The 17,556-nt window shown below is 38.3% G+C and overlaps 1 protein-coding gene and 1 long non-coding RNA gene across 4 annotated transcripts in view; one reads left to right on the top strand and one right to left on the bottom strand.

Annotated features, from left to right (window-relative positions):
• Positions 1 to 1,593: 1,593 nt before the first annotated feature.
• On the top strand, positions 1,594 to 6,031 carry LOC133248189 (uncharacterized). 2 transcript variants are annotated; one of them, XR_009736632.1, is made up of 4 exons: positions 1,594 to 1,831; positions 2,293 to 2,566; positions 2,948 to 3,037; positions 5,760 to 6,031. It is a non-coding gene; the product is annotated as an uncharacterized LOC133248189 (long non-coding RNA). The 2 variants fall into 2 exon arrangements; XR_009736631.1 differs by lacking the exon at positions 1,594 to 1,831 and having other exon boundaries at positions 2,271 to 2,566.
• A 4,858-nt stretch (positions 6,032 to 10,889) lies between these two features.
• The window catches only part of LOC133248179 (scavenger receptor cysteine-rich type 1 protein M130), a 36,645-nt gene continuing 29,978 nt past the window's right edge, over positions 10,890 to 17,556 (bottom strand). The window contains exons 13-17 of one of the 2 annotated variants that reach the window (XM_061418003.1): positions 17,481 to 17,516; positions 17,169 to 17,276; positions 15,342 to 15,437; positions 14,191 to 14,243; positions 10,890 to 11,088 (exon numbers count right to left, since the gene is read on the bottom strand). In XM_061418003.1, coding sequence (XP_061273987.1) covers positions 14,221 to 14,243; positions 15,342 to 15,437; positions 17,169 to 17,276; positions 17,481 to 17,516 — 263 coding nt within the window. In that variant the 3' untranslated portion in view covers positions 10,890 to 11,088; positions 14,191 to 14,220. The remainder of the gene's footprint in view (positions 11,089 to 14,190; positions 14,244 to 15,341; positions 15,438 to 17,168; positions 17,277 to 17,480; positions 17,517 to 17,556) is intronic. The other variant, XM_061418004.1, reaches the window with a different exon arrangement.

Raw genomic sequence — 17,556 nt, 5'->3', positions numbered from 1 at the left:
AATACTGAATTATTTCTAGTTTTTGGCAATTATAAATAAATCTGATATGAGAGTTGTATAATAGGGAAGCAAAAAATGAGTTAATCTCTCTACCAAAACACATATATAAGTATATTCATGTCAGCCACTATTACTCAAAATTAATGAAAGCTTTGTTTAGGAATAGACTCAGAAAAGAAACTTCTGGGTTATAGGGTACAGTAGGTATATAGTTTGCAAATCTCAGCAAGTGATTTTTTTAAGTGGCTTACAAATTTCTACACCTACTGGCATGCTATTGTTGGGCCATTTATGTTCATTCTATTAGAAATATGTTTTCTTATAAGTGCTCAGCTAATCTTCGACAAGGGTACTATGAACACTCAATTAGGAAGCAATTGTCTGTTCAATAAATGGTGTGGGTGGGACTTCTCCGGTGGTCCAGTGGTTAATGCAGGGGTGCAGGTTCAATCCCTGGTCATGGAGCTAAGATCTCACATGCCTCAAGGCCAAAAAACAAAACAAAACAAAAAGCAGAAGCAGCATTGCAATAAATTCAATAAATATTTTTTAAATGGTCCACATCAAAAAAATCTTTTAAAAAATGGTGTTGGTAAAACTTGATATTCACAAGCAAATGAATAGAACAAGATTCCTTTACTATACACCTATACTAAAATTAACTAAAAATGGTTTAAAGACTCAAATGTATGACCTGAAACTGTAAAAATCCTTGAGGAGAACATATAAAATGATCATTGACTTTGGCCTTGACCTGATGCAATAAATAAAAGTATTTTTTTAAAAAAACAATATATATATATATATATGTACCAAAATATCATGTTGTATATCTTAAACTCACACAATGCCATATGTTAATTGTATCTCAACAAATCTGGGGGGGAAATTTCTGAAGAAAATAAAACATGAAGATATTTTAGTGAGCCAATTTTTGGTACTATACTATTTTCCTATACAATTTCAACATCTTTGTTCCTATATTGTTCTCCTTTAATTACTTATATTTATATTTTGAATCATTAAATAAAACATCAGATTTAAAAACCCCTCTTTGTAAAAAGGATAAGGCAAATGCTATACTGTTTTTTAAAAAGCCTCCTCATTTATGACAATTTAACTTGTCTTTTTCCTGATTTTTTCCTACACAAGGGGCTTTAAACAGACTTTATATGAAAAATGATGAAAAACTGCAGAGTTGTGCATAAGGAGGAAAGAGCTTTATTAGGAAGAGAAATCTGTGCTTGAGTCGATAAATGTTATTTTAGCCTAAATCATCAATCTTTCTGTGTGAAGATGTCAACACAACACAACCATGTAGACTTTATCCTAGTCCAGGTCTTAGGAATTATGAGAGTGAAAAAACATGAACAAACATTGTTTCATATTTTAAACATAAATTCTTATCTTGATAAGTTTTTTAAAAAACTTAGGCTGGAGAATTTTAATATCTGATACTCAGCCAAAAATTAAGCCAATAAAGGCACAAAGGCATTTTGGTTTCCTGTTTACATGCCTCAGAATCAGGAAGTCAATATGACTTTCAATAGATAATTTCCTTTCAACTGTATTTGCTTGTTTTTTCTCTCTAATGGTTCATAAAGTACTCCCTGACTATCATAGTCCATAATGACCCTTGCCTTTTCTGTCTGGGTTTCATTTCCTCAGTTGGATGAGCAGCTGATTTTAGAACTCATTTTTCTTGTCAAATCCAACACTGGCCACATATTTTGTTTTTGTATTCTTAGGTGGTTGATGTCTTTTCTGTTCTGGTCGAGAAATAAAGGGTTTGTGGCCCTTGAGAGAAAACATACATTCATAGCAGGTGGAGGTGAGGCATGAAGACTCCTGGAGGTGGTATGTTACAGTCTTGGGAGCTGGCAAAGACTGAACCATATTAACATTTTGCCAGTGGGTCTGCACTGGTTGGTGGCCCTAGAGAAGTCTGAGTTCAGACCAGGAATTGAGATCATTGTGTGTATGGGGGAGCAGTGGGAGGGAGCAGTGGTGGGACAATGTTCCCTGTGGCAGGGAAAACCTGTCTTTTATTTGGTCTTTTAAGTTAGACATTATTCTGCTGAATAAGACTGGCTCTAGAGCTGCAAAGTCTAAAGAAATTAGTTTCTTCGTTTTGTGATTGGATATGTCGCCAATGCTGTGAGAGGCACATTCTGAATATGAGTGATGAAAATCTACCTCCTCACTGGTCTAACCTGATCATCTAGTATTTTTGATTCACTGGAGTTGTGATGGAAGTGAAGCTCCCTAAGGTTGCCTGCTTCTTTCTAGCAGCTATGGGATGAGGCTTGGCCAATCCCCATCCATGTCTTCATCTCCCATTGTGCCTGAAGCTGTGACATCATCACCTTCATCACCTAGGAGGCGAGAGAACTGAGGCACAGGATTCCGTGTCCTCAGACCTCGATGGAGGAAGTTGTACCAGAGGCCAGTTTATCCCCAAACGGTGTTCCTTGGCTCTATGCCCTGTTTTCTATGCTCTTTGTCTTTTTTCTCTTTGTCATGTTTTCTCCTTTTTTACTTGAGATAGACCAACATGTAAAGAAATGTAAGTGTCACAGTGGGCTTTAGGGCACAGGAAAATTATAGTGAGAGAATGTGTGTATGGAGAGAGGAGAAGTTATATATTATAATGTGGGGAACATGAGGGGAAATATCTACTCTTCTGTAATCTCCAAGGCCTCAATGACCCTGGGCTAAAGATCTTAGGATTACAATCTTCTATGTGATAGAAGTACTTGCAGAACATGGGTCAGGACCGGGCTAAGCAGTCCATTCCTGATATACCTGTGAAAGATTAGGAAGTATCTGGGGCCGTGCCTGAGCTTACATAATGCCCAGGTTTAAGGATACAAGGAACCCTGGGGAACTGGGAATATATGATGGAATTTCCAGATGATGTTGTCTGACCCAGCATGCTTTGTCTTAGTCTTGCTCAAATGCAGGTTTACTCTGCACAATATTGTCCATAAGGATAAAGAAAATGATGACATGAAGATAGACCATCTAGGAAGTCCAGGTGAGAACCTTTGCCCTTCACCTTTGGGTTCATATGGCCATAGGCTGGCAGTCTAGTTACTCCCATGGTCCATGTGCTAGACAGCTGAGAACACCAAACTCAAATCTGGCCTCAGTGAGACAGTCGCCTCATGTTCAAAATAGGCTTGTTATTTAGGAGCTCCTGTAGGTGAAAAGATTTCTTTTCTCATCTACATTTGGGATGTTCCTCATCTTATCAAGGTTCCCTCTCAAGTGACTCAGTGACTAAGCTACATTTGTTTGTTTGTTTGTTTTTTATGCTATACAATGAAAAACAAAGTGCCTCATCTCCAGGCACTTCTTATAAAGTTGTCTTTGTGGTAAGGATAAGTGATAAGATAGATCATAATACAAACACACTGGGGAGACTGAAAGTCCATTTTTCTAGGAGACATTCTGACCACCTATAGACCATAAATCCTGCAGCTTGTGTATGTCAAATGACCTGCCTCTCCAGGAAAGGGTGGTTTCTGTTTTATGGCTCCCTTGTGACATCATTGAGAGATGACATCCTGGATTCTTGGGTTCCCTGAATCCACCATGTCGCTCCCTCAATATTAATGTCCCATGTCCTACAGATACTCTGACCAGGTTTCCCTCACACAATATTTAAATGCCTAGTCTGTAAAAAGCTATTGAGTTGCTTTGAGGTAAAATAAAGTAGATCATGGTTTTTAATTGTCAGCAACCAGAATGTCTAGCCCAACACTGCCATTATGTAACAAGAATATATAATTAATTATTGTAGTTGGACATGTTTGGGCTTCCCAGGTGGTTCAGTGGTAAAGAATCCACCTGCCAATGCAGGAGACACAGGAGAAGTGGGTTTGATCCTTGGGTTGGGAAGCTCCCCTGAAGGAGGAAATGGCAACTCACTCTAGTACTCTTCCCTCGAAAATTCCATAGACAGATGAGCCTGGCAGGCTACAGTCCATGAGGTCCCAAAGAGTTAGACATGACTGAGCCATACTGAGCACACACACAATTGGAAAAATTAAAATGAATTGCCCCAAACTTCACATTAAGTCACTGTAACACAGTCATCTGTACAAATGTCTCCACTTCCCTCATCCATGATCCACTTCACTACTGCCACTGTCCTTGAAACCCTTGTCTGCCCTTAGAGTCCAAAGTCAGCACACAAAATTCCCTAAGTGATGTCGAATGAGCAGCTTTGTCTGACATGGTTCCTTTTCCATTGCTGAGTGAAGAAGTGTCTCTCTCATAGAGGGGTACAGGTTTATCAGCTAAGGCTCTCTAAGGGCCTGAGGAAAGTACAGCTATCTTTTCTGATGTTAGAAAATCTGAGTGGGCTTCTATCTCTCTCATACATCAAGTCTGCCCTTTTCAAGACATTTCTGTTATTTCTGTGTCCTCATAAAGGCTGGGTAGATCCTGTGTTCTGTGGTTATACCCGCCTTCCGCCTCCATTCTCAGTAACTGATGCATGCACGCTGTGCTTTTATGTGCTTTTATGACCATATTTCTCAGACTTGAATATTAGTTTCGTGGACTATCTATGGATCTTTGCATTATTTCTGCATGGAAAATCAGTGAGATGCCACAATATGAACATTTTTGTGACATTTCTTACCTTATGATAACCATTGCCCCTAATATACTAGGTTGACCTCCCTTACAAATATATAGTTTCTTGGATTATATGGGGCAGAAATTAATGCAGATTTCTTTAGAAGGCTCATAGAACCTTATGAGAACTGAGGTAGCAAATATCAGCTATAATATCTTTAATTAACAGATTAGAAAGTCATTGCTTTTGCTGTGTAAGGTGAAAACTTGCGAGCCTTCTGGTGAAGACTGTTTTATAGCTCACGTGGCAACTCCTATTATATAACAATTATTATAAAGTTTGGGATTATCTGCACAGATATTTTAGGAATTGGGACAAGTCACAAGAAAATGGTCAGTCTGTCACTTTGGAATGACAATGACAGTTTTAGAGCTATGCTTTCCTCTCTCCCATTTCTGGTATATTCACCTTGGGAAATAGTCCTTTCTTGTGACAACTTTTCCTCAGACTCTGGGTCGAGTCATAAAGTCCTGTCCTGATATCAATTTCTCAGTTAAATGCTTTCTTATCTACAGTCACCCTCTGTGTTTTTTCAGTCTTCTAACTTTACTGAGGGTTTCAGTGGCTAAATCAAAGATTTCTCTTGGTAAATGTCACATTGCACTTAAAAATATGTGGGCCACTTTCAAATATCTTTTGATAACTGATTTCTAACATAATTCCACAGTGATAAGAGAACAGATTCTATATGATTTCAATACCTTTAGACTATAAAATTTTTACATCTTGTTTTCTGTCCCTGGATATGTTTCCAGTGTCTCTTAGTTTATAGTCTATGGGAACTTGGATGAATTTATATCCTTCTGTTGTGTGAAAATTGTATAAATCTTAATTATGCTGAATTGTTCATAGTGCTTTTCAGGTCTACTATATCTTTATATTTCTCTGCATATTCATTCTATTAGCTTTTGAGAGTTTGATATTGAAACTCCAACTAAAAAATCTTTATTTATCTACCTAAAGTTATGTCCTGACATAATGGTTCTGAGTGTTTGACGATGTACAGCAATTTTTACATTCTGCATCTCTTCCATTGTTCCTGCTGTCTAAAATGGATGTTATCATTCTTCTGGGTCACAGGCATCATCAAGTAATTTTCTTATTGTTTCAGGCTGTCCCCTGGAGTCACCAAGGACAGAAGTTCTTGGAGGGAAGGAAAATGAGATGAGAGGAGATCCCCCACTGTTCGTGAGGATAGCAAGAGAGCCCAGGGATTCCGAGACTGAGATCTGTTCCCCTGGACCATCCGTTTGATGAAAGTGGCTAAGGCTGTAAGGAGTCCTATGACATCATATCCTGGATGGGAGAAGTCTTTAGAGACCTTCATTGCCTCTGTTTATACTGGGGGAAAAAAATAATAAATATTGTGAGACTCTCAAAAAAGTTCTGTGCTACCAGGAATTTCTTGTTGAACTTATTCCTTCTTGTACTCAACCACTTTTATTCAACTTAAATCTCAAGCAAATTTTCTGTTTCCAGGCAAAAATCCTAGGTAGATTACTTACACTATCTTATTCTCCTAAAGCAACATATACAGTAATTCTTACAGGGGCAGAAAAGCTCATGGTCCCTGTGAGACTCAGCAGTCACTTAATTCAGGAGCACAGCTGAGACTTTTCTCTCTCCGTCTAAGATGATCACACTGCAAACTTATCTGAACTTTCTGAAATGTTCTGTCCATGTTGCATTTTTTTCTTTTATCACTGGTATGCTCCTCACCCATCTGAGCATGGAACGCAGTTTCACTGAGATGCAGAGAAGGAATTTCTATAGATCTTTTTTCTACCAGAAGCTTTATGACCCCCAAACATTTCTTCATTATTATCAAGTGAAACTAATTTTTATCTCTCCTCTCCCACATCAGGTTTTCTTTTCATGTAAGTTCCTATACATAATTTTCCTCATCTTTACATATCATGTTTACCCCTCTGTTCTTAACCAAATGCAATATGTTCGTTCTAATGAGTCATTAAGGCATCTACTAGGAATCTCTAGTTGGAAAAGCATATAAGGATCTGGAGGAGGGTGGGGACAAGAAGGGTGGAGAGAGACAGAGACAGAGAGACATGGAAGGAGGGAAAGGATGAGGGAGAGGTGGACAAAAGAAAGGGGAGGAGGAAGAGATGGAGGAAGGAAACAGAGAAAGAGGGAGGAGTTGACGGAGGGAAGAATAGAGGAGTGGAAGGGAGAAGAGGAGAGAGATATCTGAACTGAAGATATGGAAAAAGTTGTTTTGAGATGAAAGAAGCATGAGATGTTGTTCATGAGATGAAATAAGTAAAAATGTTAAAGAAAAATCTGGTGCTGCCTTTCAGAACAGTTAGGTGAGAAATTTCTACATTGAATGGAAAGTTAAAACAGTCTGGAAAAGTACCTTTATTATCTAATAATTACAATAATTTGTGATAAGGAGTTGCTGAAATCACTATTCACTTTGGTGTTTGTAAAACTGTATGGATGTCTATTAAGATGATATTCAAAATGTCCGTGGGATGTTGGTCTTTTCTGTCTGCATCTGTATTTTGGAGGGTGTGTATCACTTCCTATGTCTGAATATTCTTTCTCTTCATAGGTGCTTCTGCAGTTTCTGGGAACACATTTCTTTTTTTATTTTCTATTTTATTTTTATTTTCTTTTTAATAAGTTATTTATTAAATTTGATTGATTTTTTTAATAGCTTGTTTTTTAAAGTTTTAAATAATTGTTTTTTCTTTATCTCTAGGCCTGTGCATGTCTTTTCTAGTTCTGTTTCCAAAGTTTCTGATAATTTTTTAGTATCATTTCTTTTGGGCTTTCCTCGTGGGTCAGTGGTAAAGAACCCATCTGCCAATTCAGGAAACGAGGGTTTGGTTCCTGGGTTGGGAAGATCCCCTGGAGTAGGAAATGGCAACCCACTCTAGTATTCTTGCCTGGGAAATCCCATGGACAGAAGAGCCTGGAGGGCTACAGTTCGTGAAGTCACAAAAGAGTCATACCTGACATATCAACTAAACATTAGGTTAATTTCTTTCTCTCTCTCTTTCTCGTTGATCTATATGCCCAACAAATTCCTTCCAAATGTTTTATTTTATTCCTTGTTTTAATATTCATGTTTCAATATTTTGGAATGAGAGGATACAACTCTAAAACCTGGTTGCCTGCTCCTGAAATGTAATTCTTCTAAGAGTTAAGTGAATTCCCAGAGACCTAGGGTTCTAAAATCAGATAGCCCTGTAAGTATTTAGTGCAGGAAGTGGTCTACTACAGGAAATCATGTGCTTACAAAATCCTCATCAGGAAGCTTCAAAAAAACCCCAGGAAACCACTTCTAAAGAATGCTGCAACACCAAGGCTAGCAATTTTCAGGCAAATGCAAACACTCCTGCAAAACTAAATCTCCCCTAAATGGGAGAATCTATCATTGGAATTTAGCTCAGCTTCCTCCTGTAAGGGTTTATGGGAAATGTAGTTCTCAGTTTTCCAGCCCTGGCCATTTAGAGCATCTAAAGAGCCAGAAACAGTAAGCAATTGATAAAAGGAAATGCAGCTCTGATGCCTATATAGTGCAAAGGGGAGCTCTCTGCTTACCTTTGGCAGCACAGGATTCCTCTAGCTACTTCTATCTCTTTTCTTCACAGGGATTCTTCAGAGTGCTGGGGCAAGAGGGCTAAACACATCACATACTATGCTGAGAGTTCATCCTTTTAGAAGACAATTCCAATGGAAACCAGCCTCTTATCTTTCTAAAACATACTACAATTGCAATAGTTTTCCATTTGTTTTCTCCAAATTTTGGTTACTGAAAATTCCATATCTTCATGTGTGGGGCACCAACATTCTAGACTTAATTTTATTCCCAGGAAGTTATTGCTTTTCAAAGATGCTCCCTGGCAAGGAATATGCCTGATATATTTATTTAAAAATACACATTTTTACCCAGTCTCTGGGACCTAAATTTCGGGTCCACAATCCCTGCCCTAGATAGTTAAAAATATCAAACATTATGCACAAAGGTAACCCCAGTGGGACCACTATCTCATGTTATGCATGGGACTTCCCCTTCCTCTCAGCTAAGCCTGAGCCTTCTCTTTGGGAAGAACATTTATCAAGCTTATGGTTCATTCTGAGCTCTCATGAGTTCCTGTAAATGGAAATGTGTCTCCTTTTTGCTGTTTCTGTGATGTTCCTCTTTCTATTAAAAGTGCCTTTCAACTGACTCTGATAAAATCTTTATATTACATGCTAAACAGTAAAAGGAAAGGGACCATGAATCTTTTCCGGTCAGTGGTTATGAATTTGATTTTGAAATAGGAATATGGATGAAAGGACCCAAGCATTTGTAGAGATGAGATAAGCAATACACGTTTAGTAGAAACTGTACTTCCAATTTGGGATTTTGATTTTTTCCTGGGCTGGTGATACGCTGTCAGTTACTCTCATTGTGCTGGGCAGTGGCAGGAATGAAACACATCCTCCAGCCAGTCACACCACCACAAAGGTGGACAACCATTCTGCACCCAGCCAACCACTCCAATTTCAACACTATAAAATAGACTTTGTGTTAGATGATTTGACCTAACTGTAGGCTCATGTAAGTGTTCTGAGAACATTTAAAGAAAGCTAGGCTAAACCACCATGTTCAGAGATTTAGGAGTATTAAATGCATTTCTATTCAGGACAATTTCAATTTACCAATGGGTTTATCAGGAGGTTAATACATTGAAGGGCTTCCCAGGTGGCTCAGTGGTACAGAATCCACCTGCCAGTGCAGGAGATGCAGGAGACAAGGGCTCGATCCCTGAGTCTGGAAGATCCCCTGGATAAGGAAATGGCACCCACTCAAGTATTATTGCCTGGAAAATTCCATGTACAGGGGAGCCTGGTGAGCTTCAGTCCATGGGTTCATAGAGTCAGACACTACTGATAACTGAGCACACGTGCACACACACACACACACACTCAAGGCCATTGAAAGCTGAGGAAGATCTGCCTTTGAAATTGACAAGAGATACAAAAGAAATTGAAAATGAGCCAAATGTCATGATTCTACAAGATAGTTGCTTTGAAGCCCTAAGTGCTAGAAAAGGGTGCATACAGTACTCAAAATCAAATTGCATCTAACGCTTGGATATTCAACAAGTTAATAGACTCTAAACAGCCTTCAATCACTATCAGTTCAGTTCAGTTCACTCAGTCATGTCCAACTCTGTGATCCCATGGACTGCAGCATGCCAGGCTTCCCTGTCCATCACCAACTTCTGGAGCTTGCTCAAACTCATGTCCATCGAGTCAGTGATGCCATCCAACCATCTTATCCTCTGTCGTCCCCTTCTCTTCCTGCCTTCAATCTTTCCCAGCATCAGGGTCTTTTCCAATAAGTCAGTTCTTCACATCAGGTGACCAAAGTATTGGAGTTTCAGTTTCAGCATCAGCCCTTCCAATGAATATTCAGGACTGATTTCCTTTAGGATTGACTGGTTGGATCTCCTTGCAGTCCAAGGGACTCTCAAGTGTCTTTTCCAAAACAACAGTTCAAAAGCATCAATTCACTCTAAGTCTTTCTTTACATGTTATCCTTTCCTTATGTTAATATGTTACATCGGTAAGTGATTTTTAGTAACATACAAACTTTCATTATAAGGTGTATATATATATATATACACATATATATATATATGACATAATTGATGCATTCATTTCAGCTTAGTTATGCTGCCCTAAAACATGAGATTTTTGTACCCCTACCAGGATTTCCTGTGCAATTTTTGTGACCAGAATTACAGTGACAGAAAGCAATGAAAGAACTCATGAGAGTCATGTGTTGTAAACAGAACCATACGTTATTAACAAACCCTTCAATAATCATTCTCTTTCCTTTCCCTGAAGAGTTTCCCAGGTGGCTCAGTGGTAAAGAATCTGCCTGCAGTGCAGGAGACACAGGAGACGGGTTCAATCCCTGGGCCAGGAAGATCCCCTGGAGAAGGAAATGGCAACCCACTCCAGTATTCTTGCCTGGAGAATCCCACAGACAGAGAGCCTGGTGGGCTTACAGTCATAGGGTCACAAAGAGTCGGACACAACTGAAATGATTTAGCGCACAGCACACTAAGAAGAAAATTACTTTTTAAACCAAACTAGAAAAAGATATATGGAAATAAGAATACTGTCAGATGAAAAAACATCATATTGTATTTATGAAACTCTAAAAGTGAGAAAGCTCATTCAGAAATTCTTAGAATCAAAAATAAGGAGTTAAGACAAATTCAAATCAGCAATATTCTTTTTTACTTAATACCCTTGAAAATCTTATCTACAACTTTTTAGTCATCACATTCACCAAATTAATTTTTTTTTAATTCAGCAGCAGTCTTTTGAATACCAGGAGACAAAGGACTGTATTGTGATCTTCAGTGTTGATCCTTGCTCACTCAATAGTCCAGGTCTTCTTCAAGCTGGCTGAACTAAAGACACAAATAGAATAATGTTACTTTTCTCTTCATATGCACATGCACACATGTAGAAGAATTACATTATAATTTAATATAATGTATTATATTACCTCTGTCTCTCTCTCACATACACACACTCATTTGCTCACTTACTCACATATATTAAAAACCATACTACTTTCCTAAACAGAAAACTTAAATGCAATGATCTTCAAACTTCAGTGTGCTTAAAAATTATTTCTACTCCAGAGAACTACAGTACAGAAAGGCTATTTTGAAATGCACCCTAGTGTGACTCTGAAGCAGTGACTTAGTAGTGATTACTCTTTAAGGAAAAAGTAGCTTGTTATCTATTATTTATTTATTATTTGTTATTATTTATCTATGAGATAAATATCATTTATCAGAATAATACTCATATGTTTGACATTACTAACCACAAGTCATTCATAGTCCTCAGTTTACAATCTGTTAGAATTGTTAATTGTTTCTTTACTTGTACACACATGACAGTTTTACAAATGTTCAGTAACATGAACACAAAAATGGAATGATGTTATTAAATTTTGAGCATGATTTTTTCTTTTTTAGCTGGCTGCACCACAATTTTTCCAGCCACTACTACCCCACTGATTGGCATTCACTTTGTTTCTAGCTTTGGGGCGGTACTAAAAAGACTGCTAAAAGGAATTCTTGTATATTTGTTCTTATATATTAATAGCTTTATCTGTATGAAAGAAATTTTTAGGGGTAGATTGTTGGGTCAAAAGATCTTAGAAGCATTTTTTTTTCAAATTAATAAAAGTTTCTAAGTTTCTCTCTCATAAGGCTACTACATGTCTTGTTTCCAACAGCAACATTTGAAGTTACATTTTCCTCTGTATTCCCACCAACAAGAAATGCTGGCACTGCTCTAAGTTTTTGTTGGTCTGATTTATATAAAGAATAGGTCATTGTTAATCATACCTTGAATTACCCAGACATATTGTGAGCATTTTAAAATTATTTAATAAGCGATTTATAATTCACTTTGTGAGAACTGCTTTTTTCATATCTTTGCCAAATGATTTATTACATGCTTTGTCTTAACAATTGCTTTTTATATATGCTGCTGCTTAGTTGCTAAGTCGTGTCCGACTCTTCACAACCACATGGACTGTAGCCTGCCATGCTCCTCTGTCCATGGGATTTCCCAGGCAAGAATACTGGAGTGGGTTGCCATTTCTTTCTCCAGGGGATCTTCCCGACCCAGGGATTAACTCGAATCTCCTGCTTAGCAGGTGGATTCTCTACTACTGAGCCACCTGAGAAGCCTTTTATATATATAGTATGATACTATATATATAGTATACATATATTAACACTTTATCTTGTATACAGTTTGTGACAACTCTATGTTTATGTGTCTATAAGCATGATATTAACATTTTACATTTACGTACTTTTAAGAAGTCTAACTTTTATTCTTTGTCTCTGTATTTCTCATATGCCATATAAAATATCTCTACAAAAACTCATACTTCTGCTATATATCATTCCAGAGGAATAGTCCTCCCAAAATTGTTTAACAAAATAGAAAATGTACCCACTAATTCATTTCACCATCTTTTCTTTTTTATGTATAACAACAAATTTCTTGCCTTATTCACTTTTTTCTTTTGTTCCATTTTTCTTATGAAAACAAATTATAAAAGCAAATCTGATTATATCTTGCCTGAACTTAATCTTCCAAAGCCTACCACCTCCCCAACAGTCCCTGAAATAAAATATGAACAGGAAATACAACAGATAAGACCATTTGTTATTGGGCTCTATGAAGCCTTTCCTGTCTAGACACTCATCACATCCCTCCCCTGACATGGCCTCTCTGTACACCCACACAGAAACTGTGAGTTCTTTCATCAAATAGCCATGTCTTTGTCAATAGCATATTTTATCTCTGCATCTTCAGTGCTCAGGACACCACTTGACACCAAACATACTTTCAATATGTTTTTGAATGAAAGCTTACCACTCCCCAAACGTGTGATTCTCTTTTATGCCACATTTTAAAATTTATTTTTATTGGAATATAGTCGTTTTACAATGTTGTGTTTGTTTCTATTGTACAGTGAATCAGCTTTATGTATACACATATATCCCCCCCCCCTTTTTTTTTGGATTTCCTTCCCATTTAGGTCACCACAGAGCACTGAGCAGAGTTCCCTGTGCTATACAGTCAGTTCTCATTATCCACTTTATACATGGTAACAATAGTGTATATAGGTTAATCCCAATTTCCCAATTCATCCCACCTTCCTTTCCCTGCTCCCCACCCCATGCCACACTTTGTACATGCCATGTTCTTTCCCTAGAATGGCCCATCTTTCAGTCACCAGATATTAACCTTGATCATCACATCTTCACGATCTCTCCAAACTCAGGCAAGCTTTCCATACGCCTATAGTATCTTTTACTATCTTTATCCTAGCATGCATTATACACCTGCAGACACGTCTTGTCTCTTTTCTGAAATGATTCATAATATCTTTAGAAGAGTTATTCATATTTACTTCCCCAGCTTCTCCTTAGCAACATAATAAACCACTGTTATTGCTTAAGATATATGTAACTAAGGGATGGACAAGGGTCATTTATAAAAATGTGTTGCAGGGACTTCCATGGTGGCACAGTGGATAAGAATCTGCCTGTCCATGCAGGGGACATGGGTTCCATCCCTAATCTGGGAAGATCCCACATGCCATGAAGCAGCTAAGCCCACATGCCACAAACACTGAGCCCGCATGCTGCAACTACTGAAGCCCATCCTAGAGCCTGAGCTCTGCAACAAGAGAAGCCACAGTGAGAAGCTGTGTACTGCAGTGAAGAGTAGCCCCCACTTCCGGCAACTAGAGAAAGCCTGCACAAAGCAATGAAGACTCGGCACAGCCAAAAATACATGAATAAATAAAATTAATTTCTTAAAAAACTGTTGCATATTCTGAATATGGATATACATACAAACATAAACATATATGGCATACATATGTATACACATTCTTTCTTTCTTCTTAATACCAGAGGCATTCTCAAAAGGAATGTAACTGCTTTGAACAACGAATAAATTCTTCTTACCTCACCAGGTTACAATTCCCTTTCTCTTTTTCATTGTACGTCAACATGATCTCCTTTTTCATCCAAAAATAGGAAGAGATTTAGACACAGAAATTAGTCCAGCATCATTAAAACCATCTTACCCATTGGAATTTTCTGAAAGGAAGAAAATAATTACTGGGAAATAAATCAGACCTCCCCTCATGTGCCTCGGAAGCTCTTTGAACATTTTAAAACACTGTTCACAATTAGGAAGGCAAACAGTGTCAATTAAGAGGCACAGAAAGTCTTTCCCATGTCTTATATATATTTCTTTGAGTTTGGGCAAATACCAACTCCTTTGCACTGAAGAATTGAGGCAGATCCCTCTAAGATGGTAAGGAATATTGAGAAGGCATTGAGTCTTCATAAAGTGGATATTGGGTTTTTTAAAGATGTTTATTATTATTGTACTGTATTGTATTGCATTGTATTTTTTAGCCACAGGGCATGCAAGATATTAGTTCTGGGATCGAACACATGCCCCCTGCTGTGGAAATACAGAGTCTTAACCACTGGACCACCAGGGAAATCCTTGGGATATTTTTTACAACCCAGCAGAGTTATGCCTCCTAGAGGCAGAATTGGTGCTCTGGTGCTAAACAGAAATCAGAGAATAAAGAAAGAAGCTTAATGTTATGGGAAATAAGGCTAGTCCCATGAATAGGAATGGCTTCTGATGGGACAAAGACACAGAAAGCTTAAACTTTCAGAAAAATGTAAGTTAGAGAAAGGATCGTAGCAGAAAGTGGAAATGGAAGAAATTATGAAAGAGATATGGAATGTTTAATCTTTCGAAGATTAGTTTCTGTTTTAATATAAAGATGTGCAAGTCATAATATCCTACGATGTAGTTCCTCTGTCAGAAATCATCATGGACCTCTTAGCCAGAGGTCTTCATGATTGCAATTTCTAGGAATAATGAATACCTAGTCATTATTAAATATTCAATAATGAATATTTCTAAGAATAATGCTTAGTTCTTTCCTGCTTTTCTTCCTTTTGTGCATCACAGGCTTCTTATTATGTTTGAGGTTTCTTTTCACTACTATGTCAAGTAGAATGCCTCTCAGCCTCAGCTGCAGTTAACAGTCTGAACCCCAGGGCTATGGACCCTCTAAGAACCCACAGACCTGAGGAATTATATAGGTCCAGATCATCTGCTTTTAGGCAAGAATTCATCTCCCGGTATTGAATTTCGTGGACAGAGTTCTCTCCTCTTGAGGAAACTGACAAAAGAGGTCATAGGTTAGGAGTCAGGGGGGCATAATAAAACTTTCCCTCCCTCTGTGTGCTTTTTCTCAGCAGTGCAAGCACACCCAATCATCACCTAAGCCCTTGTCCTGTTTCCATTCTATTCTACTACCAAGCTTCACCCTTGTGAAGCCACAAACACAAATGCAATAGCAATGAAACTAAACCAGGTATCCCATTGCCATCTTATTACTACCCAGTTTCTTCTCCCAAGGCAGCCAGCATTCTTCCATAATTCACTGGAGATTCATCTAAAATCTTTATAAAACTTATCCTTTCCTGCTCATTCTCACTATAAAGTCTTTTTCATCTTTCATCTCAACTATTTCAAAATCCTATCTTTGTCAATAATGTAGTTCTCTTTCAGCCCCTCAGATGTCCAAACAGAACTTTCTAAGAGCCCGCCTGACTACTCTGTCCACTATACCATACTCTTTAATGACTATTAATCTTCTTACTGGAAAATACAGAACTTCACTACTTGTTTCTTCCCCTTTCTTCAGCCTCATCAGGAACTTCTGTCCTTGAACTCACGTTTTACTTACCCCGACAAAAACACCAAATGTGCCATCTTTAAGCTTCTCTACACTCGTAAATATTTTTTTCTCTCCCTGAAATGCACTCACTAAGTTCTTTGCTCTATATCTTCAAAATTTGTCTCAAAATCTTCTAGAAGCCTTCAATACTCCTTTTTCAGTTAATTAATGTATTTTCTGGGCCCCCTTTGTTCTTTATTCATGTTACTATATAATTATACATTGCAACTTATTTGTTTACATATATTTCTCTTTCGCTAGACTGGAAATTACACAAAGACAAGAACATTGGAATATCCATGTCTGAGTCATCTTCAGAACTTAGCATGTTGCTTAACAGAACAGTAAATTTAGTAATAAGTATCGGAGAAGGCAATGGCGCCCCACTCCAGTACTCTTGCCTGGAAAATCCCATGGATGGAAGAGCCTGGAGGGCTGCAGTCCATGGGGTCGCTGAGGGTCGGACACGACTGAGCGACTTCACTTTTCACTTTTCACTTTCATGCACTGGGGAAGGAAATGGCAACCCACTCCAGTGATCTTGCCTGGAGAATCCCAGGGACGGGGGAGCCTGTTGGGCTGCCGTCTATGGGGTCGCACAGAGTCGGACACGACTAAAGTGACTTAGCAGCATAGAGTAAGAGCAAACAAATGTTTGGGCAATAAAGGATTCATCATGCATCACACAAGCATACTCATTCTAAATGATTGATTCTATAACATCCAATTAAAGATGTAGATAGACTATTTGCTGTTGTTTTTAGTTGCTAAGTTGTACCTGACTCTTGCAACTCCATGGACTATAGCCCACTAGGCTCCTCTGTCCATTGAATTTTCCAGGCAAGAATATTGGAGTGGATTGTGTTTCCCTCTCCAGGAGATCTTCCTGACCCAGGGACTGAACCCTCATCTCCTGCATTGGCAGGTGGATTCTTTACCACTGAGCCACCAGGGAAGCCCATAGCTACATTATAATAATCATCAATACAAGCAGTACCCCTTTTCTTCTCTGAATTTTTGTTTCTTCTTTTGGGGAAACTGCTTAAATCTCTTCTAGGTTTCCTCTTTGTGGCCATTTGATACTTGAATCTAATTTTTGTTGTTGTTGTATTATTCCAAGAAATTTTTTATGCCATAGAAATGTTAGAGACACGATAATTTGGCTCAGACCTGCAAGCCGCTGTCTCTGTCTTCGCCTCTGAATCCACAAGAGGGTTGCGATGAGAAAGGCCAACAGGATGACCCCAAGGATTCCAAGTGCAACAGTGGATGAGTGACCTGAGCACAGGGAAACACCACAAGAGGTAATAACACCTTAGTTAAAAGACCTGGGTCCCCAGTTACTATCCCTTTTCTAGGTCAACTACAGGATTGCTGAAATGAATTTCAGCTTCTTAGAGCTTCTGACCCAGAACATCTTAATAAGAGGGATTCTAAATAATGCAGACAACCGGTCCCATCCTCAGAAACCCCTTGATATACCTGCGGCCTTTACTGATCCTTTGCTCTCTGCAATTTCTGTAGGAGAAAAGAGGAGAGACTCAATTCTGGCAGTTAC

The sequence above is a fragment of the Bos javanicus genome, chromosome 5 (assembly GCF_032452875.1).
Source record: "Bos javanicus breed banteng chromosome 5, ARS-OSU_banteng_1.0, whole genome shotgun sequence".
In the NCBI taxonomy this organism is placed as follows: domain Eukaryota; kingdom Metazoa; phylum Chordata; class Mammalia; order Artiodactyla; family Bovidae; genus Bos; species Bos javanicus.
Note: the sequence above shows the minus strand (reverse complement) of the source record. Positions and strands in the feature narration are given on the sequence as shown.